The sequence below is a fragment of the Pteropus vampyrus genome, unplaced genomic scaffold (assembly GCF_000151845.1).
Source record: "Pteropus vampyrus isolate Shadow unplaced genomic scaffold, Pvam_2.0 Scaffold6, whole genome shotgun sequence".
Lineage (NCBI taxonomy): Eukaryota > Metazoa > Chordata > Mammalia > Chiroptera > Pteropodidae > Pteropus > Pteropus vampyrus.
In genome coordinates this window covers 13,859,736-13,884,709 of record NW_011888787.1, presented here as the reverse complement: position 1 = coordinate 13,884,709, position 24,974 = coordinate 13,859,736, and the positions used below count along the sequence as shown (strand labels likewise).

Sequence of the window (24,974 nt, the reverse complement as noted above, 5' to 3'; positions counted from 1 at the left end):
ACCTAGGAAAAAGGACCATCACTCATTTGTTCCTGGTTATGCCCGAATGCCCGTACCCCTTGCTGGAGAGAGACTTACTACAAAAATTACGGGCCACCATCTCTTTTAAGGAAAGACACACTGAACTAACTCTGGGGGCCACTCCATCTGCAATAATGCTCACTTGCCCCGCTCTCTGAAGAATACCTTTTATTAGAGGAGCCTGTTTTCGATCCTTCCCCTAATGCATCACTGTTAAAAGAACTGCGGTGCAAGATCCCTCGGGTGTGGGCGGAGACTAACCCAACCGGACTGGCAGCCCATCAGCCTCCTACTGTTGTGCTAAGTCCGGTACAGTATTACAGTATCGCAGTGCATATTCTCGGAGGCTCTTAAAGGAAGGGATCTCAGTCCCCTGTCATTCGCCTTGGAATACCCCGCTGCTTCCAGTTCAGAAACCGGGTACCCAAAACTACAGGCCAGTACAGGACCTCAGAGAAGTAAATAAGCGGGTTGAAACCATACATCCCATCGTTCCCAACCCGTACACCCTCCTCAGCCAACTGCCGCCTAGTTACCAGGTGTACGCGGTCCTTGATTCAAAGGACGCTTTCTTCACTCTCCCCCTAGCAAAGGTGAGTCAACCACTATTTGCATTTGAAGGGGAGGACCCTGATAGACTGTATTCGGGACAATTGACTTGGACTAGACTGCCACAGGGATTTAAGAACTCACCCACATTGTTTGACGAGGCCCTGAGCCGGGACCTCATTGGTTTTCGTCAGAGACATCCAGAGACTGTTCTTTTACAATATGTAGATAATTTACTCTTAGCCACTACAACAGATGTAGAATGTAAGTGGGCCACTGAAGATTTATTACAAGAATTAGAGGGTAAGGGATACCGGGTGTCCGCTAAGAAAGCTCAACTCTGCACTTCCCAGGCAACGTATTTAGGATATAAGCTGCAAGGAGGCCACCGAACTCTGTCATCAAGCAGAATTGAGGCCGTTTTAAAAATACCCCAACCCACTACCAAGCGGCAGGTCCTGGTCCAAAAGTTTCTCAGGGCCATAGGCTACTGCAGGCTCTGGATCCCAAGGTTTGCAGAGTTAGCCAAGCCCCTGTATGCCAGCACTTGGGGAAAGTCTGAAGACTTGCACTGGGGGAAAGAAGAATAAGAGGCTTTTGAGGCCCTAAAAACAGCCTTGACCACAGCCCCTGCTTTGGCTCTGCCTACTTTAGACAAGCTGTTCCAACTCTTTGTGACTGAAACTAGAGGCATAGCAAAGGGGGTCCTCACCCAGACTTGGGTGAGACCTATTGCATACCTCTCCAAAAGACTGGGCTGTGTTGCAGCCGGGTGGCCTAATTGCTTGCAGGCCATTGCGGCCATGGCCATCCTCACCAAAGAAGCCCTGAAGTTGACTTTAGGGCAGACTATCCAGATTATAGCCCCCCATGCGGTGGAAACCATGCTCCGCAGCCCCCTGATCGTTGAATTTCAAATGCACGGATCACTCAATACTAGGTTCTTCTCCTTAACCCCCCACAAGTACAATTCTTGAAAACTTCTGTTCTTAACCCAGCCACCCTTTTGCCTAATGATGACCCTCAGCAGCCATTACATGAGTGTCTTGAGCTTTTGGATAACATCGCCTGCCTCAGGCCAGACCTGACTGACGTCCCATGGCCACAGCCGGGATGCCACACTGTACACGTCCGCAGAAGGAGTCAGGTATGCTGGGGCGGCAGTAGTTGCCGGAGGGACTGTCATCTGGCCTCAGGCCCTGAGCCACGGAACATCAGTCTAGCGAGCCGAACTCATAGCTGTGACCCAAGCGCTCCGATGGGGTAAAGAGAAGACAGTTAACATCTATACAGACAGCAGGTATGCCTTTGCTACTGCACATATTCATGGGGCACTCTATAAAGAGAGAGGATTACTCACCTCAGGGGGGAAGGAAATCAGGAACAGAAGAGATCCTAGCTCTCCTGGAAGCCATCTGGCTGCCTAAGAAAGTGGCTATCATACACTGTCCAGGTCACCAGAGAGCTGAATCTAAAGTAGCCCAGGGAAATGCCTTTGCCGACCGAATTGCAAAGGAAGCCGCCCGAAAACCAGTGGGGCTCATTGACATTCTTCCAGTTCTGCCCCCCAGAACGCTTCCAGACTCACCCGTCTACACACCCCGGTTGAGCTTAAATTATGCAGTAAGCTAAAGGGGGTAAAAAGACCCACTGGGTAGATTCGCCTCCTGGATGGATGCACCCTAGTACCCAGTGCCTTAGGTCGGGAACTAATCTCACTAGTCCATCAGAGCACCCACCTAAGAGGAACAAAGTTGACTGAACCTTTGAAAAGAGACTATTATATCCCCGGACTATACAAAACTGCCAAAGAGGTAACAACAAGATGTTATATTTGCGCCCAAGTTAACCCTGGGCCTCCTGTTAAAGTGCAAATTAGATCAAGACTAAGGGGCCAAGCCCCGGGGGAACACTGGGAACTAGACTTTACAGAAGCCCTGGAACTTTTGAATTTAAGTATCTACTGGTGTTCATCGACACCTACTCAAGGTGGGCTGAAGCCTTTGCAACTAGGAGAGAAACTGCTCAGGTAGTAGCTAAGAAATTAGTATCAGAAATAGTGCCCCGATTTGGCTTGCCATTAATATTGGGGTCTGACAATGGCCTGGCGTTCATCGCCAAAACAAGTCAAACCTTAGCCAGAATATTAGGCATTAATTAGAAACTACACTGTATATATATATATACCTCAGAGTTCAGGCCAGGTAAAAAGAATGAACAGGACTTTAAAGGAAACTTTAACTAAATTTAAACTTGAAACTGGCGAGAATTGGGTGAGCCTCCTCCCCTTTGCCCTTCTTAGGGTGAGATGCACCCCTTACCTCCAAGGCCTCACCCCATATGAAATTATATTTGGGAGACGGTCGCCTCTTCTGCCCAAGATAGGGGTAGAAGAGGCGACTGAAATTCTCCTTCAGCCTAAAAAGCTCCTCATTTTTCCTTAAGGGTATGCCGGAGGGCAGGGGCAGGTGTAACTTTTCCTCCATTTCCCTCAAACAACCATTTTAACCACCTATGCCCTGTCTACCTTTTATCAGTTTTTTTGAGTCTCCTCTTTTAACTCAATTTCTATTGAAGGGAAGAGGAGTTTGCCACCCCAAAATATGCCTGTTTGGGATACTGATTATTTTAAGCTGGTTATTTTTAAGAAATAAGACTCAGAAACTCTGACCTTCCCCCTAACTGCATAAAAGAATTTAGATAGAGGATCTGCACCAGGAAGGGAGCTAGTATCATAGGTAATTATAGTTTAATATGAACTTGTGTGTGATAGAAAGGAACCTAGCAAGGCCCATTTGTTCAAAGTCCTCTCTGTGTCTCATTGTTACAGGTGGCCCAGCAAATATTTATTTACCAAACATTTGCTTTCCTATCTCCATGCAAATTGCCTACCTGCTCTTTGAAGCCCAAACTACTCCCCCTACCCTCCTTTCCTCCTCAGCTCAAGTTGCATATAAGCCTTAACTAGCATCCTTGAGTCTCATTTTCTTATGCAACCCTCATATGTACATACATAACAAATTTGGTCATTTTCTCCTATTAACCTGTCTCGTGTTAATTTGGTTATTAGTGCAGCCAGAAGAACATAGAAAGGTAGGAGAAAATTTATTTTTTCCTCCCCCACAGTATTCATTCCCCAACTAACTGTAGGAAGCTTCTACCCCAACAATACTTTATTCAATCAGTGATGGCTGAGGCCACTCCAGACCTCCCATTACTAATCCAATAGCCTGTTTCCATCCCTCATCCTACTTAACCTCTGTGATGCACATGACTGCTATCTACTCCCCTCTTAAAACTTTTTTCTTCTCACTAAGGAGTTTAGTGTGGCAATAAAGGAGCACCATTAAAAAGAACCAGGGGATAATAAAATAATTTGATTTATGGAAGATCAAGCTTGGTGCAGTGTAGAGAAAGGGCTGGTGGGAAGTCACACTGGAGTTAGAGACAACAGTATGCATTTTTGAGTAAAATAGACAAGAATCTGAAACTTAGTTTCTCCACTTGTTAGCTATAAACCCTTGACAAGTTTCTTAACTTCTCTGGGCCCCAATTCCCTTACATGGAAAGTAGAGATAGCAATATTTACATGTCAGGGTTATTCTGAGAATTCAAAGAGTCATTTATATGGTATGCTTAGAATAGGGTCAGGCACATGGTAGCAGCTTCATAAATGGTGATTATTGTGAACTTGACTGTGAGTTGCTCAAGGTCAACGAATGGTCTTATTCTATTTTATAGTGGTCCCAAGACCTAGTACTAGAAATGATTTCTAAAGGCCTCAATTTAAATATGTTGGCTACATGAAAGAAAGGCCACCCAAAATCAATACCAAGTTTCATTTTTGTTCAAATCAGGGCTTTGCTGCAATGATCCTTCCAGAATTAAAGGACTTTACCTGACAGGACAACACTCACCTAGTGCAAAGAGGTAAGTGGATGAAAATATGATAAGGAATTTCAATTTTATAAATTCCTATGAAACAAAGCATGTACTGTGCATTCTTCAATGTGATATGGTGAGAAGTAATATTTTTATTCAAACTCACAGTTAATACATTGCATATGTACAAAACGAAATTTACATGTCCTACTCAACCCTTGTTTGAAATGAATGAAATCTCACCTTTAAGAAGAAAGGCAGAAAGGAGAGTTTAATTCCTCGAGCAGAAGCAATGGGCTGTAATTCTTCTCGTAGCTTAACCAGTTCAACAAGGTCAACCTCATCACAATACCCAAAGTGAGGTATCTTCAGGGCTGCAGACATGGTCTTGACCATTGCTTTCTGAAAGCCTGGAAAACATTAAAAAATTTTTTTAGTCTTTTTTTTCCCTACTAAAATAGAAGGCTCCTAATGTTTACTCTCAATTAAACTCTCTCTCTTGGAGCTACCACCTACCTTCATTACATAACTTGAAGGTCACTAATTTCAATGCTGAAGCATTGACTGCAGCACGACACCTAGTGTAAAGTGTAATAATGAAACAGTTAACTGCTTTCAATGCTGTGGTGTAAAACAATTCAAAAGGATGCAAGCTGTGTATTTATTTACTCAATGGGTTTCCTGCAAAATCACTCTTCAGGAAGTTATTATCCTAAGAGTTTATAAATAATAAATCAGAAGTAGTTATTTTGAAAGCTAACTAAAATTAATATTTAAAATAATTTCAGTGAGTCTTCAAACAGAACAATTATTTTTATACAAGTTTATATTCCAAGAAACCTGCTAACATAGTACTCTTTAGAAATTAACAGTATAAATTGACGCTTTTCCTAGAAAAACTTATTTCATCATTAAAGAAATTATACGCTGAATTTGAACTTTCCCTTCAGTAAGAATTACAAACACTTTATTTTATACATGGATCTACTGTAACTTCCCCCCCAGATAAATTACACTATTACACTGTTACCTTTTATGGGTTCTGTTCTGTCTTTGCCTGTGAATACCAGGGGTTTTGATATTGGTGTAGGAATAGTCCTGTCTTTTGGTTTAGGTGGAGATGACATAATTTCAGCTTTTGGTGAAGGAGGTAATATAGCTCCTGTCTGCTTTTCCAAATAGTTGAGAATGTCTTCTTTAAGTATTCTGCCATCTTTTCCCGAACCAACAACTTCACACAGCTTAATCTTAAAAAAAAAAAAAAGACACATTTTAATGCTAAAAATAACACTACCTAAAAACAAATAAATCCATCATTAGGTCTCTAAATGGAATTTAACGAATTGAAAGTAAAAAAACTCTCTCCCCAATAAGTTAGTATAAAGAAGTCACATTTTCATTATCTTAATAGAATGCTATAAGCTATAGCTCCCTTCATAAGTAATCATGTTACTTTTGTACGTACTGTTCATTTGCCCATGCCATAACAACGCAGTATCTACATTGTATATGATCTATTGCTATTTATGACAACTTACATTTTTAAGTAGTCAACTATCTTACATTTCTTGCATAATTCTTATTTGATTTTTTTTTCTATTTTGGGAGACTACACAAGAAGGAGAATTCAGTTTTAAGAAGAGTAAACATTACAACCAATGCAGACCAATGCTTCTCACCTTGGCTACCGGTAAACACGTAATAGTTAAAATAATCATACAAAAGCTCTCTCAAAGTAGTTTTTTTAAAAAAATTTTTCTTAGATCAGTACAAAATACTGAAATTAATTTTATTGAGGCATATTTGGAATGTGAGTTCCTCAGCCCAAGTTAAAAGTCAAATAGATAAGATTTATTATTGCTTTCTACAGAATAAACATAGATGATGTAATTCCACTTTCCACTAGACATTCATGATATTTTTTGGAAACATATAGGATCTGGCTTTATTCAATCTCTTTCTATGTTTGATTACAGAGATAAAACATTCTCACTACATTTAATTCTATTTAAATAAAAAGACACAAAGCTTGGATGATATCCTCACACACAGTGCATATTAGTTAATTTCTTAGGATTAAGTACTGCTTTCGTACTGGTGCTTCTCTAAGGATGACTTCAAAATAATAAAGAACTTTATATGTCAAATATTTATTTTTTAACAAATGAACTCAGAATTTAAACAAATAATTTTTAGGCAATTACAAACTGTAAATGCCATTGATTTTTAATTTTAAACAACCGAATTCATAAATATGCAAATTGAAAAAAAAGAAAAGTGATTTATAATAACACATCCACAATTTAATTTCTAGTAATTATACAAGTATTCTAGTTATTAGATACATCTTTAGGAAGCGCTATAGGAAAGCCAAATTATGTATTTCTACAGGTAGTCATTCTATATAATTAAAGAAAAAATATTGATAAAATGCTTTATAGCTTACAAAGCAATATACAAGGTCATTATCTCATTTGATATCCTTATTATTATTATTATTTCTATTTTCTAATATACTAAATGGTTGTCATATTCGAACACATTTAATAGCTAATAAATTGTCAAGAGTTTATAACATAATTTACTTGAGCATTTCCTTGATTTTCAACACATGTGCTTTCTAATTTTTGGCTTTGAAACACTTGGAAGAATGTACCCTAGATTATTTCCTTGCGAGTTTACCAACAGTAAGATAACTGGCTAAAGGGATATGAATATTTTAATGATTAATAGATATCTCCAAAATGTAATCTTTAGTGGTTTTTTCCCCCACTGTAAGTTAATTATTCCTCTCAAAAACAGACAAACCAAAACACCTCCATTTTAGGGCATAGTGGGAAGAACTCAGGCTTTGGAACCAGACAGATCTGTGTTCAAATCTCCAGTTCAGCTATTTACTTGATTTTAGGCAACTTAATCAACTTCTTTGCGCTTTCTCATCTGCAAAATGAGGGTAATCCAAACCACCTTGCAGGGTTACTATAAGGATTGGAGATAATGTTTGTACAGTGTTTGGCTCCTAAGCTCAAATAACGAAGTCAATAATTGTTGAGGCAGTGTATAATGATGAAGAATACTGGCTTTGGAGTCACAGAGACTCACTTCAGAATTCTGGCTCCACCACAGTGTTAGCTGTGTGACCCTGGACCAGTTACTTGACCTCTCCAAGTTTTGGAAGCCACCTTATCTCAGAGTTGTGAAGATTAAATGAAATATGTAAATATTTATCACCTGGGAGCCTCCCTGCCCTGGAGAGTACGCAGCAAGGTCTGGCTGATAAGAGAATACAAAAAAGCCAGCCTCCTAGCCTCAAAAGTCAGTACAGTTCTAGAGTTATCTCCACCTCTCTGGGATCAGGTCACATCCTAGAGATCGCATCCTTCCCTGGCCCATTTTCCTTCTTTTCCCTTCCCTATGCTCATTCCCAGTACACGTGTTCACTCTTTCAATCAATCAGTCAGTCAATTAGTCAGTCAGTCAGTCAATCAATCAATCAATCAATCAATCAATCACATTTACCCAATCCCTGTCTCAATCTGTGCTTCTGGGGCACCTGATCTAAGATACTAGTATTTACGAGTGCTCAGTGGTAGCCCTGACTGTTATTAGGCTCTAAGAAAGAATAATAAAATCATACCCCTCAATATTAGGAATAAGTTCACAATTTTCTTCTCATTTCTCACGAACACTTTTATGCAACAGACATTTCAGTAACAGACATTTTCATGTTTGCTTTAATCCCAATTTGAGCTATTTCATGATGGGATAGTTGGCTAATTTTTCACAGATACGTTTATATACTTTCTATGTGATCTCGCACTTAAATATTAAGAAAACTTACATTGTTTTCCATTGCAAGGCGGCGAACTGCCGGAGTTGCCAGTGTCTTTTGGCCCTTTATCTCTTGGTGTGTGTGTTCATCATGGGACACAGCAGGAGTCTCAACAACATCTTCTTCTGAATCTGGTAACATGGTAAATTTTTACCCTTCAGTTCAGATTATTTTTAAAAAGAAGCTTAGTGGCGTATAATATATAAATTTAAAGTTTATATTCAAAAAGCGTAATTTTAGGCCAATTCAGAATGGAAAAACAAGTGGGTAGATTGTGTGTAGGAGAAAGTACTGGTGTCTGGTATTATTTAATGACTGTTATTACCTGGTGTTTACTTCATTTCTGTTAAAAGCGTACAGCCAGTTACAAGTTAAAAAAATTTTAAAACATGTATTTTTACATGTTTTTAAAATTTTAAAACATGTATTTTAAACACTTTCCTAATAAATTTCTCATTAATAAGTAGCATGAAATAAGAATCAAATGTGAGGTGAATTACATGAATGAATCATGTAAAATCTGTGACAAACTTAAATGCTTTCCCAAGATAATACAGCATTTGAATTTTTTCTTTGCTTTTAATATGGCTTAAGATATACTGTAGAAGATTTTATTTTCATGGCTAATGCTAATTTGGTTATTCTGTTCTGTAACTCTAGAGTACTGATATATGCAAACTAGGGCTATTACCATGTATTTTTGCAACTTAAAATAGTTTTTTGAGAGCATTTAATTGTCAAAGTCTGACACTAGGAAATCAGTGCCATTTGGTAGAATCTCTGTGAGAATTAGTGACCAAACCATTGAAAATCAATAGGCAACTGAGTTTGCTTTGACATTCAATTCTAAGCAAATAAATATTTCCACTGCTGCAACTGTGGGCAGACAATCTATTCATTCCTCCTCACTAGCCTATGAATTGGTCCAGTGGAGCACTCAAAGTTCTCCTAAGAGTGAGGAAGGGAAGAAAAAAAACTTGTATTGAGCATGAAGGGTGGCAGAATATGCTTCCTGAAAATATGACTGTAGGATTTCGGGACATGGCACCCCAAAATATGCCACTTTGTATATGATGAGCTATAGGTACTTCAAAAGAAGGAAATGCAGGGAGAGGCTTTCTCCTCATCTGCTTAAAGACAGATCCTCCTAAAGGAATCAGTTATCATAAATGTCCCCAGGAGTTTCATCCACCAGGGAAGACTGACTCTTATCAAAGGAGAGACTAGACAAACTTCGTCAAAGTACCATACCTCCCATGTATTCTTTTAAAGGCCCATTATTTTTCCGAAAAATCATTTACTGTCCCCTAAGAGGTCTACATTCCCCCGTCCCCTTTCCCTATTAAGATCATATTTAAGCCCAAATTCTCAGCCATCTTTTTGAGTTATTCATTTTTCCTTGGGTATCTCTGATGTACACGAGTTATGTATTAATAAACTTGTTTTTCTCTAATTACTGTCTTTATTACAGGGCTCTCAGTTAAGAACTCAGAGGTAGAGGGAAAATTATTTTTTCTCCCCCACAAGCACCTATTATGTATGTCAAATACTGTACTACATATGCAAATATCTTAATCTTCACTCCAACTTTGTAAGATAGGTGTTATTATCCCCATTTTATAGATTTTTTAAAAAGTGAGACTTGAGAGATGAGGGGATTGGTTCCAAGGTCACACACCTAATAAACTGTAAGAGCTGGGATTCGATCCTAGGACTGACTCAGTCTCTGCAGTTTCCATTAGTTTCCAGCATATTTTCTTTCTGGTCAAATAAGCTGGAATAAAACTCCTGTAGTTTAAGCAATAATTTTGTTAGAGAAAGTCTGGAGTGACATACACTAATATGTTAAGGGTGGTGATTTCTGAGTAGGAGGAATATGTTTTCATTTTCTTATTTTTGGTTTTCTGCATTTTTTAACTTTCTATAATGCAATATCCTGCTTTTATAATAGAAACTAAAGAAATAATAGAAAAGCTTCAATAAGCTATCTTTCAGCTTTTGGAGGCAGTTTGTCTTGGTGGATAAAGACTCAGGACATCCAAGTTCTAAATTTGGCTCTGTCAATGCCATTGGGCAAATCATCCTACCTTTCTAGGTTGGGTTTAGTTTCTTCGATCTGTTACACTGGAATATTTACATGTAAGAATAAGTAAAATAATAAGTGTGAAACATTTTATAAATTGCAAAGTGTGATGATGATATTAGTTATTCTAACACTGTACAGACTGCAGAAGAGTCAGCCAGCCACTGAAATTCAGACACCTTCTAGACTTCCGAAATATCTTTATCTCAGTACTTCTAGATAGACAGCTGGCTTAGGGTCGCACCACAGAACTTATGCTTCCCTGGCCCCTGATATCAAAGCTGTCTCCTAGATGTCATAACTTTGGTGTATCACAACAAGGCCTTAAGGACATTCTGCAGTAGAGACCCAGCTGTTTGCTACCACTGGACAGCCCACTGTTTTAGTTTTTCTCTGTAACTTTCTCATAATGGATTCTCTTTTTGTTGAGACATGTACTGCTTGTAAGTTCCAAGGTCACTGCTTCTTCTGAATGCTAGTTTCTTCACTTTTCATTTTTATTTTCCTTCTTTTCTCTTCTCTTCCGGTTTGGTTTTCATAAGCATTACCAAAAGTGCTTTTTTATTTTCATATCAGTGGCAAACAGAACAATCCCACTTTGTTAGATTTAATATTTGCATACCACAACTTTTAATGTTAGTAACCAGTGTTCAAGGCCCGAATCTTTCATTCCTGAGAGAGCTTGTTGCTTCTTTGAACACTAAGGTTTCCAGAAGCCTCCAGATAATTATTTCTGTACATGTTTATAAGATGTTAACCGGTCAAAAGATAATCATGCATCACAAAGGACTGTTTCTATTTTTCTGATTTCACCTCCTAAACACCCAAATTAAATCCTTTATTAAAAGTATATGTCGCTTTTAGTTGGTACCCAATGACAAAAGGATAGCAGTAATCAATTGGCAAAATAGATGAATACATTTACAGTACCTTTAAAAGCTTCTGTTTCTATGTCTACTAATGGCTTCCCCACATAGGCAATATCGTCTAGATTATAATACAGTTTTTTAATGACTCCATCATAACGACTGGTGATAGTAACAGAAGCTTTATCACTTTGAACTTCACAGATGCTATCAAACTGAGACACTGTATCTCCTTCTTTTACATACCTAAAAGACAAACGCCACACTGAATTAGATCAGTATCCATCTAGCCCAGCATTTTAGTCCCAGATGGTGCACCGAAGAATGTTCCAGAAAAGACTATGACATCCAGAATCTCTTTGATGTATCTCCAAGAAATACTAAAATTTAAAAAACCATTCATCGATCTGTAATCTAAAACTTTAATTATAATTAAACTTCCGAGTTTTCTGCCCCACCCATTCCTTGGAATTCTAAAAATGTATTTTAAATGTGTTTTTCCTCCCTTTATTGCTTAATTAGCCTTTATCAAACTTTAAGGGATACCTATTATTTCTACAATTACATTTAAAAATCGATATCCCCAATACACATCCTTTGTAATTTCATAAATTTTGGGTTGAGTTTTCTCAGTCTTTTTTTCTAGAACTATTTTAACCTATCCTTGTATATCAGTGTCTTTATCCTCACAATCATTTAGGTATGCTTTACAAGGCTCTTTTAAATATTCTTAGCATAGCAAACAGAACAGGAGGAATGGGACCAAACCTGAAATACCATATATAATTTGGATTCTAACATCATTCTTGATGTATCTAGCACATTTCTGATTTATTACCATCAATTCTTCATTAAGATAATTGTTCAGTCATTCTTATTCCTTGTCTTCTTGTACTCACTAGTTCTCAGTCCATAATAACACATGACCCAAGACATGGAAACTAGGTTTAAAAGCACATATATGAACTTTCACTTCCAGAATGGTGGATTAAGTCCTTCCGGAATTTTGCTTCTCCACAAAAGCAACAAGTACACTGACAAAAGTCATTTTTTAAAGGTCAATTTCTTTTTTAGCTGAAATGAGGGGTGAGGAGTGAAAGGAGTTTTTAAAAAGAGGAAGAAAATAATCCTTAATAAATTACATCAAATAAAATGCCATGAAGTATGATGAATCCTGTCACCAGCATTTCGGCAACACAAACTAGTTTTACCTTATTGCTTTAAAAAAAGCAGTGTATGTTATAGAAAGAAGTTTCTTAATTTAAATATTCCTACTTATTTTTACTCTAACTATTTTAATAATTACTTAATTTTTTTTTTCAGAATAACTTACCATTCTTTAACAGTTACTTCTCTAATCCCTTCTCCAATGTCTGAGAGCTTGAATTGAACAATCTGTCCTTGTAGAGCTTCAAAGACAATGAGAAATAATCTCATTAAATATGTAATGTGTTTCCAAGAGATGTTTTTACTTCTAAAATTAGAAAATTCTCTCAAGCAGAAGCAGAAATGATTCCATTGTATACTAATGGAATTAGTATTAAAAAGCATAACCATCATTAATAATCATCAAAGATTTAAATAAATTAAGCAGTGACACAGACCCACTGACACTGCCACAGAACTTATATTTTCCAACTTCCAAAATAGTTTTCTTTTACAAGGGTGTAGAAGACCCTTCTGACAAATGAGATTTTGAAACAATAGCAAGGAACAGAATATAGAACATGATATTGTACTAAGGGAGACCCCACTGGATCTCCTTGTCTTATGTTATGAAACTGTAATAACCATAAAGGGGCTGCTTTTTGATCTCTTTTGACTTCATACAACTATTCTCATGTGCCCAAACTACGTTCTGCTAATTTAACATGAAATTTTAGTCTTCTTTCCTCTTTCCATTTATTACCCCTTTTTGAATTTCTACCCTCTTATAACACTTGAATGCCAGTGATACTTTATGGTAATTATTCCCCATAAAAGAAGTATTTCTGGTCAACAGAAAGCATATATGGATCCTCTCGCTTTTCCAGGTTGACAAATGGCTGTGAATTGATTCGAGAGTGCTCCTCTATTTTTAGACTGCTAGTAATCAAAATTGCTCATAAAACACACAACAAGCTGATTACAGTAGTAAAAATTTTTAAAATAAATGAGGAGGTAAGTTAGTAGTAAAGAAATACAAACTATATTTTTGATATGGAGGTCTTAGGTACCTCTTGTTTCCTCTCTAGTAAGCTGGATCCTCTTATAGCCTGCTGCTCATTGTATAAACTGGAACCCTTCTGAAAAATAGTTTGGGCATAAGTATCAAAAGTCTTTTTTTAAAAAATTAAAATTGTTGGGGTGACACTGGTTAATCAAATCAAATAAGTTTCAAGTGTACAATTCAACAATATGTCATATGTATATTGCATTATGTGTTTACCACTCAAAGTTAAATTTCCTTCCGTCACCAAATACTTGACCCCCTTTACCCCTATGTACCTCCTCAAAAGACTTTTTAAAAGGTCTATATCTTTAACTCAGCAAGTAATTCTAGTTTTAAGACTTTTTTGCCTGAGGAAATAGAGAAGTACACAAAGATTTGTACTTAGTAATAGAATAGTTGTCATAAGAGTTATAATGAAGAACTGGAAACCAAACTAAGTAAACAAAAACAAGTTAAAACATTATGACACTTCTATACACAGCAATATTACGCAAGGAACAGCATGTATAAGAACATGAAAATGTGACAGTGTATAAAATGATCGGGGAATGACAACAGTTCTATATGCTGAGGACAGGATATATGGCAAAAAGTAAGCCCAGATTTATTTGTGCGCCATGCTGAAGTGAGGTGTTTAGAATTTATCCTAAAGGTAATCAGGAACCAGTGGTAAATAAATATGGTCATAAATTCTTTGCAGCTGCTCCAATAAGAGGTAAAGTTTATTTTTCCACTACTTGAATCTATGCTGGCCTGTGACTTGCTCTGACCAATAGAATAGAGCAGAAGTGAAATTGTGTAAATTCTGGAGCCTGGACCTCAAAGGACCTGTAGCTTCTCCCTTCTCTCTTACAATGCTGCTTTGAGATCCCCCTGTAAGGGAGCTGATCTAGTCTAATGGAGAATGAGAAAGGAATGTGGAGGAGAAATGAGATGCCCCACCTGAAAATCAACACTAATCGTTAGACATGTGAGTGAGACCATCTTGGATCTTCCAGCCCAGAGGCTTTTTTTAGCCAAATATAGTCACATTCATGACCCAGGCCAACCCCCAGAATCCCAAGCAATAATAAACTGTAGTTGCTTCAAGCTGCTAGGTTGTGGAGAGGGTTGTTATTCGGCAATAATTAATTGATAGGGAGTCCCAACTGCAATTTCAGATACATAATTTTAGAAAAAAGTTCTCTCTGGCAGGAATGTTATAGGCGGGGTTGGGGAAGAGGTGGCAGAGAAAGCAGTTAGGAGGCTACTGTATGTTAAGAAACTGAAGTATGGAACTTAGTATATTTATATATTTTCAAAGCTATCTTAAAAAGAGAAGAAATATATAAGATGTAAAGTTAACAGATCTTGGTCATCAGGATGGATCCAGGTTTCTAGTTTAACTACTTAAGTTAGTGGATACAGGAAGAGAATGTATCCCAAGCCCGTAGAGCAGTGTCTTGGCATATAGTAGGTGATCAATAAATATTTGTGTTGAATGTATTTAATCTCATAACAATACAATGGGGTTAGATACTCTGATTACTCTCATCTTCCAGATGATGATACAGAGAAATTAACTTGCTTAAAGTTACACAACTAGTAATTGGTAGAACAAGAATCCAAAGCTCATGATAACTATTGAGACACTGGAGCTTGAATGGCTTCTATTTTCTCCGAGTAAAGATCAATTTTTGAAAATAGAAATCTTTTAAAAAATGGCGAATGTATGTGTATCTTAGGGTGTTGTGGAAGATGATGTGTGAAAGGCCTGGAAGGATTGATTGATCTCAGGGACTGGATAGGCCTGGAATCCTCCTATTTTTCATTGTTTCCACAGACTAAAGCACCAAGTATCTGTCAAAAGGTTAATGATGTAACAAAATTCTAGGGTTCTTTATTAGGGGTCTAAATAGAACATCAGGAAAAAATGTTTTAGTGTCCCTGCAAAATCTAATACTTAAAAGACTTAAGTTCTTTACAAAGGGTAGAAAGATTTGGGGGAAAGGTAATTACATTGTAAAAACCAGAGAACTATATGTGTAGGAGCACCTCAGGCTGGTTTCATCATACCATCTTAACAGGACAGATTAAGTGCCTCATTTAACAGATAATACAGTGACTACAAAGACATAAACTGTTAAGTCAACAATTTACTCTAAGAAAGCCATACCAATGCTGGCTATTGCACTTAGATAAGTCAGATGATACAGGACAGATGGCCCAAGACAACCTATTCCCAACATTATGAAGACATAGGTATTAAGGGAAAAGTGTGTGAAAGAGGAGTGGAGTGGAGATGGGGCAGAAAAAAAATAAGAAAATAAGCAAGGAGGGCCAGGCTAGAAAAAAAAAGGTCAACTTTTTTTACTTTGATAAGTCTCTAGTAACTTTAAAAAAAAAAAGAGGTACTCAGTAAGATACAAAACATTATTTTGTGCAGGCTGTTTTGAGATCATACTCACCAGCAGTTGTTTTCAGCAACCGATGTGGATGGCTATATTTGAATGAAGGATAACCAAAGAAACACACAGATTTTGGCTTCAAAACATGAATATTACTACATGTTTCAAAGTAGTGAACACAAATCTAGAGATAAGAAAAAAAAAAAGCTTTTATAAATGATCTTAATGGCTCATGTATGTAAATATGTATTGAATTTCAAATCTATTCTAAAAATAGAACAATCATTATCACAATTTAAACAATATGAAATTATCTCTAGGCCCAAATCAGAACACTTGGCATTGCTGACAGTTAAGTTCATGAAGATAGGTTTTCTTAAGTATTTTTGTTCAAGAAATCAAAAGAACTCAAACCCTAGCACAAAGGACATTTCGTTGCTTTCGTTTAGTAAAATTATACCCTTAGAGTTAGACATGTTTATATGCTTATGATCCTTGCCTAAAATTCCTTATGAAAGATGTTTTAGTATTCTCTATATAAATACATGGGCTTGTAGGTGCACTTGCATTATTAGAGAGTTCCTGAAATAAAACTACTAAAGAATTCAAAAGTGACATCACCTAAAGACACTGGAAAATATGCAGCATTGTACTGTAAAAAATATTACAAACGGAGTCACTTTAAAATGGAGTCAGAGTTGCTATCCCAGAGGAACTGCCTCGCACATCTCAGGCTTACTCTTCAAGCCTTTGGAATGTCAAAAGTGGGCAAAATAACCTTTGGACTGGGCCTACGGTAGCACTGCTTTCCAAACAACCGTTTGCAAAGAAAACAGGAAAGCAGACAGAACTACCTGATTAAAAATTAAAGACATTCTTTAGAAGAAGCATCAATAAATTAGCTTATCTGCACCTATAGAAATTCTTTTTTTTCTATTCATGTAATTATTCCCCTTTCCTTTCTCATAAATACCCCTTGCCTTTACTTCCTAATAGGGCCACTACATGGATTTCTGCCTGAATCAGTGCTCGCAGAATTGCAGTTCTTTTTAGATTTCAAATAAATGCCTGTTGCCTCTCATTCTGCCTTTAGGTTAACAGTACCTGAAGTTTTTCTTATCATAATTTACAGGTGATTCTTTAGACTTAACTATTTTACATAACATCTTAATATAAAAAAAGAAGAGTAGGCCTGAATGTATTCACCTTGATATATCAAAACCTAAGTTTCTGAAAGATAGAATATTATATTTTGAAAGTTAACATTTCAGTGTTATTAATACCTAATGAACTACATCACTTGTAGTTTATACTTTAGTGGCGATTAGCCCTTAAAATTTAAAAGTTATAATACATATTATGTATTTATTATAGTTATGCTGTATAATACATATTTATAAATGAGTTGTTTTTCTTATAGTAAATAATAAAAATTTGATTTACTGACAGAAATAATAAATTTAAATTCTTACATGATTTTTCACTTTAATTTCCAAGCTGTTACTAGTTTCTGTAGGCAAAGAAAAACTAAAGATTCCTTTCCTAAAACACGAATAATTTTAAATCATACATCTCAGCTTTACTTTAAGAGCTCATTCGAAAACAACTTAATCTTTCTAATATCTACATTTTATTCTTATTAATATTAACATTCAGTCAAGTAATATAAAGCCTTTAAGACTGACAGCTTAAAACTTAGAGAAATTTTAGCAACCTTCTTGTGACTATGAGGTAAAGGCCAAATGACAACCCTGATAATGATAAGTCACTTAATCAATGCTGGCTGCCATCTACCTTTGGGATGCTTTCTATGCACAAATTCTGAATTTTCTATTTATTGGTTGGGTTTTATTGCTTGCAGCTGAAAAATGCCTAACATACATGCAACTGGAGATTTCCAGGACAGTGGGCTATATGAGTCTGGAGGGGAGTTGCCTGGTAGACTGGGGAACTTCAGGAAGCATCAGCTACAGATGGCAAATTAATAATGGATGAGATAATCCAGGAAGTGCAAGAAGTGCAGAGGGCCAAAGTCAGAACCCTTAGAAACACCAATATTTAAAAGTTGGATAGGGAAAGAAAAGGAGATTGAGACCAAGTGCCCAAAGATGTAGGAAGAATTTCAGGAAGCTGGTATCACGGAAGCCAAGGATGGAGAGCTCTCAAAAGAAGGGACGTCTATATCTGGTAAGGTGCTGCTGAGAAGACCTTTCTTCTGGTTACCTCTTATTTACTCATCTTTCACAAATCTCAAGTTACACAGTATCCTCTGGGAACTCCTCTCTGACCCCCAAAACCCCTCCTATGTGTTTCTGTAGCTGTAGGCACTGTCCCTACATAGCACTTCTCATGCTGTGCTGTAACTGCTTGTTAAATGTCTATATCTCTCTCCCTGTCCTCCACCGCAAGGCTGTAAAAAAATCTCTGAGAGGGCAGAGACGGTGTCCGCCTTATTCATTGTGCATCCTCAATGGCTAGCACAATACCTGGTACTTAGCAGGCCTTTGAAAGCTTTTGTAAGATCAGGAGTCGACCATTGTGGAAAGATCTAAAGAGGGGACCCTGGTAAAAAATAAAAAATAAAATAAAATAAAAAAACCTACTATGCAAATAGGATAAAACACTATGATTACAGTATGTTAACTGATGCTAAAAGACTGTGTGAAAGGGGAAAATTGCAGGGGAGATAGTGGTGTGTTGTAGTTCTGGTGAGAAAAAGGTTAGAAAAATACTGGTGCAGAAGTAGGAGACAAGTACATGCCCAAGGAATGAAGATTGAGCGGCTTTGCTCCTCGGAGGTAAGGACCCGTGGTGTTTGTTATGCTTTGTTCGAAAGGTCTCTTTCTCTAGACTTAAGTTCCTTGAGGGCGGGGGTAGTATTATCAATGCCTGGCACAAAGTGGGTGATGAACAAAGGTGATGAATAAATGCTGAATGAATATGTATCTCCCTATCTCCAGTGCCTAGCCCACTGCTTAGCACCCAGATGGTGCTCAATGAAAGGCTAGGGGGCCAAAGGCTAGCTGAGCCTCGGAGTGTAGACGGAATGGGAGGGCAACTGAGTAACGAAAGAAGCGCGTGCAGGTAAGGGGGTGAGGAGGTGGAGAGTGGGTCTCCAGACCAGTCGGCTCGCCACTTTCTCTGCCCTTCATTTTGCATATATCCCTCCACCTCTCCATCACGCGTGGCACTCGGAGGACAAAATAACACACCTCTCTCAGATGACTGCGGGCAAATCACTCCTCGCCTCCCTCAGATGTGCCCAAACCTGCTTACCAGCCTCCCCGCACGCCGGCTCCAGGTCCTCAGTACGCGAACTGCGGCCATCTTACTCCGGAAACGACAACTCTCTGTGTTTGGAAGAGTTGCCTTTGCCCGGCGACCTATTGGGAGCCGGGAAGCGCACCTCCCCCTGAGCGGCCAATGGAGAGCGAAGCAGCGAGCCTCCCACCCGTCAGCCAATCAGGGGGTGGGGCGGGGCAGGAGAGACACGGGGATGCGGGGAAGACCTCGCTGGAAATGAAAAGAGCATCGGGAGGGGGCACCAGAGGGAAAGAGAGCAGCCCAAATTTAGTTGCAGGGATTGTGTTGGACAAGGCACTGCTGTGTAAGTACATGTGCACCAACGATCATCTTTGTAATAGGGGGAAACAGAATGTTAAGGGAATGCAAAGGAAGGGCCCTTACTGGAGAAAGTTATGTGAAGACCTGAGGGATGTGTAGGAAAACATATCCTTTCTTCAGCTTGTATTGTAAGCGCCTTGATTACAGAAAATGGGACATTTCTATACTTTGTAGCAAAGCTCTGTACCACTAGGTGAGTCACAAGTATATGCTGAAATATTTCCCAATGACTGGCATTTCTTATTCCCATCGAGTGTTCTTGACTACTGGAACTGTCTTTTCCATTTTTAAAAAATGGATGAACAAGGTTTCCTTTATGTCTAAAATAAATGTTATCAACAATATCCTTAGAGAATATTGTCAGATGCAGCTGCCCAGCATATGCAGTGTATGTCAGATATAAATTTGATTTATTTGCCTCTTGGAGAAATGTCAAATTTAGAACTAATAAAGATCAGAGCTTTCATAGTCAATCTTCCTTGAAATAATTAGGAAACCATTTTCTAGAAATGTTCTGGATGACAATTGTCTGTTCTCGCCTCTTGCATGGGAATGAAAATCTTACGTGAGAATGTCTAAATAATTAGAGAAAAAAAATACTGAAACAATGACAAATAAATCCTGAACACTGAATCTTAGTGGCTGTGAAACTAAATTTCAAGTATTTCACAAATTCACTAATATTATCCCAAATCACTTTTTTTTGCCTTATTTGCCTTTCAGTGTATTTCATACACATTACTGTAAGCAATAAATCTAAATCACCTTTATAAGAAAATCTGAGATAGTCAATTTTTTAACTTTCCCACTAACAAAACATTTTATAGGCACTATTAATATAGTTGATAATACCCCATGCATGTGTTTATATAAAAAGATGAAGTTGTGCCTTTGAAGTGAATTATTTTTCTTTCCAGGGTCCCTATACCACCTTCTTCCTCTTAACTTTTCTTTAATTCTACCTTCTCCTGAGAAAATATCTTTTCTTTTACCCTCTTTTTTTCTTAATGGATTACTGCTTCCAGAGTTAGTACTATATGTTTCCTTATCTTTCCTTCCCAAATCAAGAGATAAGCCAGTATTCTCTAATTAATCTTTTCACTCAAAAGAAATAAGAACTCATTTCTTCTCTTTTTTGAATTAATAAAAATGACTGATTGCAACCCAGGGATTCCACTCCTAGCCGTCTACTCAAAAGAAATGAAAACATACGTCCACACAAAGACTAGTTAGTACAAGAATGATTGTAACAGCATTGTTCATAATAGCCCAAATGTCCTTCAACAAGTGAATGGATAAACAAAATGTGGTACATCCATGTAATGGACTTTTATTCATCCTTAACAATGGCTGAAGTACCGATGCATGCTTTAACATGGATGAACTTCAAATTTTTATACTAGGAAGCCAGATCTAAAAGGTCACATATCGCACGATTCCATTTATATGAAATGTCCAGAGAAGACAAATCTGCCAAGACAGGAAAGCAGATTAGTGGTTACCTGGGGCTGGAATGGGAATGGGGAGTGACAGCAGAGGGGCAAGAGAAAGCTTTTTGTGGTGATGGAAAATTCCTATAACCAAATTGTGGTGATGATTGCATAACTGTGAATTTACTAAAAATCATTGAATTGTACACTTGAAACAGGTGAACTTTATGAGATGTAAACTTCAATAAAACTGTTAAAATTGTTATATTGTATACATACAAAAGAATAATGTGACATAGATGTCACGTAATAACAAAAACCTGAACCTACTGTTGTAGCAGCCAGCCCCCGATAGACACATGGACCACCAGTGAGTTATAGGAAGCACACTCTTTATTCAGCCAGCTGGGTCTGCCAGGGGTACACAGACCCCAAATTAAGCAGCCCCAAAATGTAGAGGTACAGGGTTTTTAAGCCCTAAATCCCATTCCTCATTCTGTCTTAAACACAAAGGTCTATTTTTCTCCTATTCACTACCTGCCAACCCACAGGCCGGGTGTGCAAGCGGGGGTACAGAAGCAGAAAGCTTATTGTTAGAATGTTATGTTCCCGTGGGTGACAGCCTATGTTCCCATGGGCAATAGCCAAGCAGTAATTTGCCAGCCAGCACACTACCACCCAGTTTAAGAAACAGAACCTTTCCTCTGCTGGTGCAGATCACTCTCTGCTCCTCTTAACCCTCCCTCTTCTCCTGAGATAACCATTATCCTAAAGAGTGTATTTATCATTCCTTTGTTTCCCTTAGAATTTACTATATACATAGATCGCTAACAATATATTGCTTATTTTGCTCATTTTTGAGTCTTATAAAAATGTCTTTTACCACATAAAAATGGTACCAAATTGTAGGTATCTTTCTGCAATTAGCTTTTGTGACAATACTACAATTTATTTATCCGTTCTCTACTTAGTGAACATTTGTGGTGTTTCCAGCTCTTTGATATTACCATCAGTGCTGCTGTGAATTATCTTGGTGCCTGTGCAAGTTTCTTTAGGGCAGTACTTTTCAGACTGTCATGAGCATTCATATCAGCTGGGGATCTTTTTAAAATGCAGTTTCCAATTCAGTCGATCAGGGTGAGGCCTGAGATTCTTCATTTCTACCAAATTCTAGGTGATACAGATGTTATGGTTTAACCAGATCACACTTTGATTAGTAAGGTAAGAATATATACCTAAAAATAGAATTGTTGAGACATGAGTATATTTATTTTTAAACAAGATAATGAGGAACTGCCAGACTACTTACAAAAGTACCTACACCATTTTGTATGGGTCTCAAGATAAAAAGAGGTGACAAGATGACAATACACGCACCCACGCGCGCGCGCGTATACGAGAGGCCCGCGAGTATCAATACACCCAAGGCATGCACATTTCAAAGGGTAGGCTGCAGAGAAGGCAAACCCGACCTGTAGAAGGAGGTCAGTGCACTGCAATGTCTGGACCTTTTACATCTTCAGCTCTAAGAGTCTCCAGCTATGGTATGGGTACCACGGCATCCTCGAAAAAAGACAAATAAATACAGATGTTTGTGCAAGCCGGCGAGACAACTGGAGATTCTGGTTAGAGTTGAAGCGTAGGCTTTCTGCAATCTGCGGGTTTCGCTGTGTTCAGTGCACAAGTCTTCAAGGGACATGTTTCCTAACGCGCTCCAAGACACCTCTCCTACCGCCACCGCATCTCCAGGGACGGCTCGGGATTTGCTGGGATTTTGCCCGCACCGCCTCTTCCAGCACCGCGTGATGCGCATGCGCACTGGCTGCCGGTTCGCGCGAACCCGGTTTCCGCCGCAGGGCGGAGTTGTTGGCTCCCGCAAAATCCTGTTTTCCCGAGCGGCCGCTGCTTCCCCTTTCCGCCAGACCCCCGCGGCCTCGCGTGAGGACTAGGTTTCGGAGCTGCGGGGCAGGAGCCGGCGTCTCTTCCCTGCGCTCGCGCGGAGGCTGTGCCGCTGCGGGCCGGGCCCCAGGGCGCCCGCCATGGCCGGGCAGCGGGTGGAGGTGGACGGCGGGATCATGGAAGGGGTGAGTGCGGGGCCGGAGGCCGAGGGGTGGCGACAGCGGCCCAGGCCGGAGCGAGCGGAGCCTCCCCGTCTGACGTCTTCTCTCTTGTCTCCGCACCCGCACCCTGGCTGCGCAGGGCGGCCAGATCCTGAGGGTCTCCACAGCCCTGAGCTGCCTCTTGGGCCTTCCCTTGCGCGTGCAGAAGATCCGAGCCGGCCGCAGCACGCCTGGCCTGAGGTAAATCGGGGCGCTGGGGAAAAGGATAGGGGTACGCTCCGTGGGGGTGGAGGGGTGGGAGGCCAGGAGGCAGCCTGTGGGGGCGGGGCTTGGGGACTCAGGAACCCCGACAGTGATGCTGACAAGATCCCGGCGCCAAAGTGGAGGAATATGAACCCCGGCGCGGTTCCCGGGGTGCAGTGCTCCAACTTGGGCTGTCCGCCCGAGCCTCAGTTGTGCGGTCTTGAAATCCTCCAGGGGCAAGTTAGAAAATAGGCCCAGGTTTTCTCTGGTTACAATTGCCTCGTTTCTTAAAGATTTATCTTTTTAAAACGCGCCCCCACTTCATCGGGCATTCCAAGTACCCAGAGAACTCGTAGCAGCGGGCAAGATAGCACACTACCAGGGCAGATCAGCTTCTACAGCCAAAGAAAACCCAACTTTTAACCAGTGCATTCTCTGACGCCGCACATTTTAGATAGAACAGGAAAGGACACTAAGATGTGTTAGTCCAGCTTTCATTCAGATTTCTCGGAAGCTGTGTATATGCCCAGAATTATCGGTTGTAGAGAGGGAAAAACGTTGATCGCCACTTGACTTTTCATGTTTCTTTCTGGGAAGCTAGCCATGCTACTAGGTAAGTTTCAGGTACCTGCGCCTCTTAAAAGAAGACCCACTTTGAAGCCAAACTGATCCCTTTGTATTTTGTACTATTCTATTTTAATGGATCAGCTATCTCTTAGCTTTTTATCCACAATCCATTTTGAAATGATTAAAAGGCAATTAGTGATATGTGTGAACATTAATTCCCTTTGCCACCGTCGTTTACAGTAATCTATTTCACCAGTAGTGAAATCCAGTTCATTAAGGCTGTGTTGATACTTTATTAGTTTGCTAGAGCTGTCATAATAAAATACCAGATTGGGTGGCCTAAACAAGAGAAATTATTTTCTCACAGTTCTGAAGGCTGGAAGTCCAAGATCAAGATGCTGACGGGGTTGGTTTCCTCTGAGGGCCATACGGAAAGATTCTGTTCCAGGCCTCTCTCCCTCTCCCCCTCTTCCCCCTTCCCCCCCCCCTCGCCCCCTCGCCCTCTCGCCGGCAGGTGGCCACCCTTTTGTTGCCTCCTCACATGGTGTTGCTCTGTGCATGCATATCCCCCAACTCTGTATGTCCTAATCTCTTTTTGTAGGGACACCAGTGAGAATGGATTAGGGCTCACCCCAACCAACTTTTTTAACTTAATCACCTCTTTTAAGGCCCTACCTCCAAGTAATTACATTCTGAGATACTAGGGTTTAGGGCTTCAACAAGTGAATTTTGGGGGAACACAGTTCAGCCATAACAGGTACCATAGATTATTTAGTAAAGTGCAAATGAGACCGGTGGCACTTAGGTAGCCCCTGATTAGTTTTCCTCTTTCGCACACTTATAATTTACAACAATATATTAGTGTATATGTTTATAGCTAAATTAACTGGAACCTTTAAAATGGAACCTTTAAAATGATGCCTACTAGCAGGTCGTCTAGGTGCATAAAACCCAAAAGGAAGGTCTGACACGGAAGAATGGTACTTAGTGTGGTTAGACTTTGCTGTTTTCTTGCCATTGCAGTTTTATAAATGTGTCATAAAGTGTGGGGATATAGGCAGTCTGAATGCACACGTTTTGATGCAGTATTATGACCTGAAGGCCTCAACACTTATCTGGACTGGAAATGATTCGAGATTTATGTGATGGGCAACTGGAGGGGGCAGAAATCGGCTCAACAGAAATCAGGTTTACACCAGAGAAGATCAAAGGTGGAAT

The 24,974-nt window shown here is 39.2% G+C and overlaps 2 protein-coding genes across 2 annotated transcripts in view; one reads left to right on the top strand and one right to left on the bottom strand.

The window, feature by feature from the left end:
- The window catches only part of DBT (dihydrolipoamide branched chain transacylase E2), a 27,406-nt gene extending 8,203 nt beyond the window's left edge, over nucleotides 1-19,203 (bottom strand). Inside the window, exons 1-7 of the mRNA XM_011368360.2 lie at nucleotides 19,109-19,203; nucleotides 15,893-16,016; nucleotides 12,567-12,642; nucleotides 11,298-11,479; nucleotides 8,294-8,415; nucleotides 5,483-5,699; nucleotides 4,696-4,862 (exon numbers count right to left, since the gene is read on the bottom strand). Of these exons, the coding sequence (XP_011366662.1) occupies nucleotides 4,696-4,862; nucleotides 5,483-5,699; nucleotides 8,294-8,415; nucleotides 11,298-11,479; nucleotides 12,567-12,642; nucleotides 15,893-16,016; nucleotides 19,109-19,159 (939 nt within the window). The 5' untranslated portion in view covers nucleotides 19,160-19,203. The remainder of the gene's footprint in view (nucleotides 1-4,695; nucleotides 4,863-5,482; nucleotides 5,700-8,293; nucleotides 8,416-11,297; nucleotides 11,480-12,566; nucleotides 12,643-15,892; nucleotides 16,017-19,108) is intronic.
- Nucleotides 19,204-22,698: 3,495 nt separating this feature from the next.
- RTCA (RNA 3'-terminal phosphate cyclase) overlaps nucleotides 22,699-24,974 on the top strand; it is a 16,721-nt gene continuing 14,445 nt past the window's right edge. The window contains exons 1-3 of the mRNA XM_023535082.1: nucleotides 22,699-22,970; nucleotides 23,086-23,186; nucleotides 24,858-24,967. Of these exons, the coding sequence (XP_023390850.1) occupies nucleotides 22,926-22,970; nucleotides 23,086-23,186; nucleotides 24,858-24,967 (256 nt within the window). The 5' untranslated portion in view covers nucleotides 22,699-22,925. The remainder of the gene's footprint in view (nucleotides 22,971-23,085; nucleotides 23,187-24,857; nucleotides 24,968-24,974) is intronic.